This window comes from Orcinus orca, chromosome 10, assembly GCF_937001465.1.
Source record: "Orcinus orca chromosome 10, mOrcOrc1.1, whole genome shotgun sequence".
In the NCBI taxonomy this organism is placed as follows: Eukaryota; Metazoa; Chordata; class Mammalia; order Artiodactyla; family Delphinidae; genus Orcinus; species Orcinus orca.
In genome coordinates, this window is record NC_064568.1 from 34,697,886 (window position 1) to 34,705,939 (window position 8,054).

Genomic DNA, 8,054 nt, shown 5'->3' on the forward strand with positions numbered 1-8,054 from the left:
ACCTTTTATTGTGAATGTTAGGGGTGTGGAGCCCATGAGTTTAACAGCCTAGGTTACTGGACCTACTAGAATGCTTCTCACTGAATCCCAAAATAGAGAGGTAATGAAACTATGCCTCCCCAAAAGAAGCCACACAAAGCGCATTCTTTGGGGAAAATGAAGCAAGATAGAGGCAGCTGAATACTGGCATAAATATGTCAAATAGGAAAGTTAATTAAAAGTTGAAGTGAATGGAAACCGCTGCAGTATCTCCCAGCTAAGAAGGCAGGACACAGGCACACAGCCACACTCCAGTGCTTTGCTTTCAGGGGCCCGCTGTCCTATAACAACTAAAGCCTCTCAAGATTGACTCCAACTCCCATACACGAGTCCTACGTTTTTCCATTCTGTACTGGAAACACAAAACTTTGCCAAAATGTGGACTACAGCATTTTATACGATCAAAAATATCCTCTTTATAAGGAACAAACAGATTGCTATTCCTGTGCTCAGCAAAGAAAAAAACAGAAAAAATAGGAAAAGTCTGGCAGTGGGTACCAAATATATTATCATAAGCTAAAGTAATGAAAGCCACAGTATTAAACAAAGAAACAACTGATGAAATCTCCTTTCTAAAGCCATGGCAGTGAGGTACATTGTTAAATAGCTATATTTACATTGAGGAAATCAGTGATAATACTGCTACCTCGAATTATATTACCTAATAAAAACCTGTTACCAAAATGGCAGTTTTCCCAGTCTCCAAACACTTTAATATTGGTGGCCAATTACTATTTAACTTACATTCACAATTACTATTTTGTAAAGTTTTTGCCTTAGTGCAAAAATTACTAAACTCCCATTCTAAAAGTGAACACCCTGCATCAATTCACAACATAAAGTGTCAATTAGAAAAACTACATAGAGTACATAAACTTGTACAGTGGTATACAATATACCTTACTTAACTGAAAATCAAGTTTAAATGTCCATGCCTTAAAAGTATGATTACAGACTCTTACGCAACACCTTTGGGTCCCCTTACTACAGTGTTAATGCATTTATCAACCAAGTTTTCTAACTCATCTCGAGAGTATCTTAATTGTCAAGGATGCAGTGATGTGATGGAAGGGTGCATAGAGTTTTGACGCAGGAGTAATTCCTCATGCAAATGGACAGAAACTTGAAAATAAGCAAGAGAAAGGCAACTGTCTCCTTGCTTTTCCAAATGATGTTATGCCTCCCCCGACTCTGAGCACCTCACATCCTTTCTCATTCATACTCTGAGTTCTCGAAATCAATTTTCTTTGCTGATTATAAAAATACAATCATATTTGGGGGCAATGGGCCAAGACAGCCAAAAGGTACCTCCCCAAGTTGTCTAACATGCCCTGCCCCATCATTCATGGAAGTCCCTGCCTAGCAAGCCAAAGTGGTGGGTATCGCAGGACTCCATGGCCAGTGACTGCAATCCAAATGCAAGAGCAAATAAATGCCCACCCCAGAACCTAACGCCCACCAACACCTCACCTTCCCCATGCATCAGATTACAAAATGCCAGGCAACAGCAAGAAATGACAACAAAGCCACAAACAGCTGGAAATAATTACCCAATTGTCAAGCTGCAAACATGACAAAAGCAAAGCGCCGCTTGTGAATACAATATCAGAAAGGATGCTGATAAGGTAAGAGAAGCATTTTAGCTTTTTCCAATTTGCTATTATAGAGTAGCCAATAATATGGTTGATGGGATTTTGTGCAGTGTGTGTGTGTGTGTGTGTGTGTGTGTGTGTGTGTGTGTTGTGTGTTAACTTCAGAGAGAAGGAAAAAATATATTTCACGTGCTCCTACAAAATGTGAGATACGAGATATGTAAGCACAGCCCCCCCACAAAAAAAAGTTCACAGGCTCTGAAGGGTTACTTTCAGAGTTGTTACAACTAAACTACAACGTGCAGATGAAAAATATTTCTTTAAAGTTATACAAAATGTTCTCTTCTTTAAAAGCATAAGCAAAATACACAGGCAATGCAATAGGCCAGAACTCTTCACATAAAACATCTGACACGCACGCAAAATGCCAAAGCTGAGTACAGACTGGTCCAGATTAAAAGAACACTAGCAAAAAAGGCAACTCCTATAAACTGAGAGGCAGGTCACAGGTATGTAAATTATCACTGACCATAAAGGCACATCATAACCTCAAGTTTTTATCAACTGCCTATAATTCAATGAACTCTGTCCCCAAATAACAGAGTTGTGATAACAGTCTTTCCATGGTTTCAGAGAATATGGCTATTGGCAATTTTTAAGCCAGGCTAACCTCTGTCATTCCATTGTGGGCTCATGCTTCATTACGATATTTGGATTTCATGTGACAAACTGTTTCATATAATGTCCCCAAAAACTCTACTCTCTAAAGCAGAATGCCATAAATAAAATACGTACTTGGTTACCAGGCAGCACGCATGACACATATGTTACATTGGCCCAAAAAGCACATTTTAAAATACTTAAAAGTTAACTTAACAATTTAAGCTTTTTGTATCAGAGAATTATCCCCTAAAGGCCAATTTTATTTTCTATCTTTGAGAGAATTACTGGATTAATCCTGTTGATTTGTTAACTTGAAATTCTTTTAACCCCTCTAATCTCTCCTCCCCGGCCCATTTTTTCCCCTTTTTTCTTGGAGGGGAGGGCGAAAGACCATATATCTCACAATGTAATTTTAAGCATAATGCTGCCTGTTTGAATTAAAATTGATGCAGGTTCTGATAAAAGCCTAATAATCAATTCTGCATTCTCATTACTCTCCAGAATATATGGATGCAGACCAATTTCTTAAGTTTGTAGACTACTCTCATAGGTTATTACCCAGCAGTGCAGCTGAGTGGAAAGATAACCACATTCATTCTCCTTATCTGTAATGATGTAATGCATCCCAGCCCTGAGTCTAGATGATTGGGGAATAATGGGATCGTACAACTGCGGGGATGACAAACAATAGTGCAGCATCTTTCTCTGATATACTGAACCCCAGCCTCCAACGCAGGCAAGGTGAAAGACATCATAACAGGCACTGATTCTGCCCCTTGGATGAAGTTAGCGTTTTTTGGCCAGAGGAGCATCTGCTCTCACACTGAAACAGCAATACCGACACTGAGAGGAGAGCCATGCAAAAACACTCAGTTTCCGAGCCCCAGCCAGGACAGTGCCAGTGAGTATCCTCCTTTTCTCTGTGTTTAGAATCAAGTGTCATCTAAAAATAACCGGTTGATAGGGAGAAGTCACTGCACAGTACATTGCCAAGAAACGGAGGATCAGAGACACCTCTGATAACTGATGCTGCTCGGGGTTCACGTTTGTTTGGAAAACTAAATCTGCCTCCATTTTCTGTGCTGGAAAAATCATCGCTTCCTGCCACCACAGAAACCTTACCTTCTGCAGAAGCTGGGAGCCGGAGTACTTAGCTGCAATAGATTTTATCTCTCCCCCAAAAGCAGAGGCCCAGAGCTTCACCCTACAGGGAGAAAGGGCACAGGAACAAATGTAACACCGTGTCACAGTCAACACGCACGCATACGCACACACGGGGCTGTGGCTGAAGGAGCCAGGCGGTATAACATTGGAGAAAAAAAAAAAAAAGACAGAAAAAGCGCCTTGGTAGAAACTGCCAGCACCAAACTGCAGAGCGCAGCGCGGGAGGGGGCCCGAGGGGGTCACACAGTTCAAAATGCGCAAAGTGTCCCAGGCTCTCCGAAAGACGACTGAATGTTATTTGAATAATTGCCTGAGAACTTGACCACCCAAACTGAGCATCACCTGGCAAAGATCAGTCGAAAGAAATCCACCCATCCCCCCCTCCCCAAAAAGAAGTGAGATGGCAAGATAGCAAAGAAGGGGTAAATAAACGGCCCATGGAACTTGCACGCGGTAAACAGGCTTCAAAGTTGGTGCTGTCGCCGGCGGTGAGCCTCTCCAGGTCTCCCTCGCAGCCCGGGGAGGGGGCGAGGGGATCCCACCCCAGTCTCGCCGCCCCACGCGGGTCCCCGCCGGCAGGTGCTAGAGGCGAGGCCGACGCCCGCGGCAGGTCCTGCTGGCCGCACCTGCAGGAGCCCAAACTTGGGCACAGCGAGTCGCGGGCGGCAGGGTACCCTCCCCGGGCGGCACAGGACCTGGCACTTACACTGAGAGCGGGATCTGCTGCTCCGAGCGCACCACGTCCCCCAGCGTGGCAAAGAGAAGCGCGGCGGTCAGGAGTGCCGAGGCCCCCCGGGACGCGCGCCGCTGCGAGCCCGGCCCGGCCATGCTAGGCTCCTTCCGACGCGCCGGCGGCGGCGACGAGAGCGGCAGCGGGGAGCTGCGCCGAGCGGGCGGTGGGCGAGCGCGCTGCGCTGCCTGCTCCACGCCGCCCCGCCTGCCTCTCGCGCGCCGGGCGCACTCGGGGAGCAGAAAAAGGAGCGGGGCGGGGAGGGCGGAGAGGAGGAGGGAGGGGAGAGAGGTGGAGAGGGAGGCAGGCGGGGGAGGAAGCAGGGAGACACGCCTCTCGCAGCGGCGGCCGCCCGGCCCCGCCTCGGCGGCTCTAGGAGTCCGGCCGGCCGCGGCGAGAGGGCGGGGGGTCCCGCGCGGGCGGGGACTTGCAAACTCCAGTGTCCTTGGACGCGGCTGACAGCGCCCTGCCCCGCCCGGCCCACTGCGGCCGCCGAGTTCTTTACAACTCCGCAGTCCGCCGCCGCGGACGCCACTCTCGGGCTGGACCCGGGCCGGACCCCGCAACCCCCAGCCCAGAGCTGGTTGGGGGGCGGGGCGCAGGCGGGAGGCTAGGGCCCGGCCGGGTAACAGGCGGCGGCGGGTCGGGTCCTGAGGAGCACAGGGGTGGCGCGACCCCCGTCCCCGCCGCGCAGTTTCCCGGAGGGCAAGGGGTGCAGGGAAGAGGCCAAAGTCTGAGGAAGGGGCCGGGGCTCGCGGCGGCGGACTGGGTCGGGCAAGGCTGAGTGCGGTGGGGATGAGAGCGGGGCTCGGCTGTCTGGCGCGGGCGCTGCTGCGTGGCCGCCCGCGGCTGCTCCTCCGGCCGCAGCGCCGATCAGGGAAGGCGCGGAGGGCGGCGCTGCCGGCGCGGCGCTGGCACACGAGCGCGGGGCTCCCGGTTTCGGGCCGCAGCGGGGCCTCCCTGGCGCGCCTGAACCCGGGCCGGGCTTCCGAGCAGCTCGCGCTCTGACCCGCTGGGGCCCGGGGTCCGCGCGACTGCGGCGAGTTGGGGGGTCGGGAGGGGAAGCACTGCTTCTCCAAGTCTATCCTGACTGGCGGACTCCCTGGATTTCGGGAGTAAGAGAGTCCTCTGAGGCTCGGGGGCTCACCCGCTCCCCACTCGGACCCCCACCCGCTGGGCAGGAGACGCGGTCGAGCGGCTAGCCTAGGCGGGGGCGAGGAGGAAGGAAGTCGGAGAAGCCCTGGGCGTCCGGGGAACCAGGCTTCCCTGCAGCCTCTCTCGCCGCCGTCCTCAGCCCGGGACCCGGCTTCGGAGCCCCGGCCTCTGCGAGAGGGAGGTCTGGGTGTGACTGGGAACTTTGTGGGGCCCTCGCGCCGACCGGCAATAAAGACCGACACGGGCAAGGCTGAGTCATCCTTGACCCACCGAGCGCAACTCGACTGACCCCCGGAAGCCGCGCGCTCCTGATGCTGCGGGGTCTCCCGGGGCATCCGCCGCCTGGGTTCGCCTGGTTTGTATGACTCCCCTACAAGGGCTTTGGGACCTTCCCCGTCACCTGCCTCAACGCCCTCAGCTTTCAGGGGAGAGAGCAAGGGTGGGCTCCAGTTTCCTTCTGGTGCTTCCGGGCGAGAATCTAGGCCGGCTCTCCTGGCCAGCATCCCTGCAAAAAGTTACCCCAGCACATGTGGGGCTGGATCTCAGAGTTGACTGAACTGGGAGAAGGACCGCCCAGGTGCCCTTGGTGTTTTTGCTGAGTGCGGGGAGAGCCCGGGCTTCAGTGGGCGGGTCGTGTTCCCACCTCGGGGCGCAGCTCTGGGAACAGGCCCCGCCCAGGAAGCGCCAGGTGCTTCCCGCCCACGGGCAGCATCTACAATCTCCATGGATGACTAACCGGTTATAATGAATTCTCCGCTTCTGTGCACACCTTCCGTCTATGGAAGTGTGCTAGCACTTCCAAACGGAGACAAGCGCGGCCTGACCCCAGGGCAAAGGGTCCGGATGGCTTTGCTGCTCAAATTGGGGGCTGGGAGGAAAATAATTCTCCCGTCAGACCCCAGGAGCCTTCTTTCTAAATGAATAAGTGTGAGTGAGTGAAAGCATACTAGTCCTTATTTATAAGCCTACAGTCCACTACCAATGTAGTATCTATATGATAATGGCCTTCATGCATTCCCTCATTCATCCAGTGAATAACTGTCGAGCATCTCTGTGACAGGACCGTAGGGTGTGCCGGAGACCCACTGGTGAACAAATCAGACACCTGCCCTCAAGGAGTTTATACACTATTAAGGGAGACAGGCTTTACTCCAAAAGCCATAATGATAAGTGCATAATTATAAACTTTGACAAAAGGTCAACTATAGTATGCACGAAGAAAAAGTACCTGTAATGTCCATATTATTGTTATGACTATTAACTGATGAGAAAATTGAGGCACAGCAAAATCATACAGCTTAGTCATATATAAACAACCACTTGACTGCTGGACTATATTGAGAGCCACTTGGGCATCAAGGTCATGACGACATTTTATGACAAAGTCATTATTCTCTGCCAGCCTTATGCAGGTGAACATCACAGGCATTTGGGGGCAACTGGAGAGGAACCGGGAGAGGAGCCCTGGCGCAGGAAATCACAACCCCAGAGAATCACAGCACCCGGAGCATTTGTAACTTATACATGGACCATCTTAAAGAGAGCATATGCACAACACATTTAAGAAAGATCCCACTAAACACTTCCTACTCTCTCAAAAATAAAAAATATTTAAACTATCTGATATTAATAAAATCAGAGCTCAAAGTGTCACAGATTTGAAGTCCTATCAGCTACTAACTCTATCATCCTTTCCAGAATCACAAAAATCAGTGCTGAAAGGGATCTCTCAGCCTTCTAGTGCCATACTCTTATTTAACAGAAGGGGCTCAGAAAGGTTTAGCCAGTTGTCCGAAGACACCCAACCACTTAAAGGAGGGTCTCCAAACCAAAGCAGGGGGTTCGTTCAGCCACATCAGGACAAGGGACCAAGAAAGCCTTCGATTTGCCAAGTGCAGCCCCAGGCATCTGGTCCTACTTGCCATTTTCACCCAAAAGCCTATATTTCAACACCCAACTCTCAATGAAGCATTGAATCCAGCCAATGAACATTTCATTGGCAGACCTACAGCCTCTGTCCCATCAGCTGAGGATACTGCACTTGTTCTGCCACAACAAAGAGAGGCTGGAGGGGTTTGAGCAGAAGTGAAACATGATGAAACAGAGGTGAGTGTTTTAGAAATGCTCACCTGGTCCTGGTCTAAGTAATGGGTTCTAGAGGAGACCCCAAAGCAGCCATTCTCAGAGCAGGAGAGGGCATTGCCCCTGGCGGCATAATGAATCACTGGGACTTCTCTATTTGTCACAATGACTTGGAATCCTACTGGCATTTCATGGATGGGAGCAGGACAGTCCCACACAAAGAAGAATCATCCTGTGTCCCACTGGACTTTCAAAGGACCCACTGGACATTCAGATAGGAGAAAAATCTGCTAATAATCACCTGAATCTAGAACTTAAACCCATTTTATATATAAGTACAAAGGAGTTTTTGCATGGTTTTAATAAACACTGAATTTTCCAGGAATGCAACTGCAGTGTAATAAAGAGAAAGTTGTCTTCTGTTTTGTTCAGAACCTTACCAAAAAGGTTTTGTTTGCTTGTGTTTTTGGTGTTTTACCATTTTGGAAAATCACTTCTCCAACTACAGCTGTGCTCATGGATCCTGAGTCACCAATAGAGCACCTCTGTATCAGTCTGCATTTGGGGGTGTGGCATTCCTATTTGGTCTGCTTACAGGCACAAGTACACAAGCACTTCACATAGTGAAA

General features: G+C 50.1%; 1 protein-coding gene across 4 annotated transcripts in view; it reads right to left on the reverse strand.

Annotated features, from left to right (window-relative positions):
- The window catches only part of CACNA2D3 (calcium voltage-gated channel auxiliary subunit alpha2delta 3), a 795,640-nt gene extending 790,245 nt beyond the window's left edge, over positions 1-5,395 (reverse strand). For 2 of the 4 annotated variants that reach the window (XM_049715279.1, XM_049715278.1), the window contains exons 1-2: positions 4,165-5,393; positions 3,417-3,498 (exon numbers count right to left, since the gene is read on the reverse strand). In XM_049715279.1, the coding sequence (XP_049571236.1) occupies positions 3,417-3,498; positions 4,165-4,286 (204 nt within the window). In that variant the 5' untranslated portion in view covers positions 4,287-5,393. Of the gene's footprint in view, positions 1-3,416; positions 3,499-4,164 lie in introns of all 4 variants that reach the window. The other 2 variants (XM_049715277.1, XM_049715280.1) reach the window with 2 other exon arrangements.
- Positions 5,396-8,054: the final 2,659 nt, after the last annotated feature.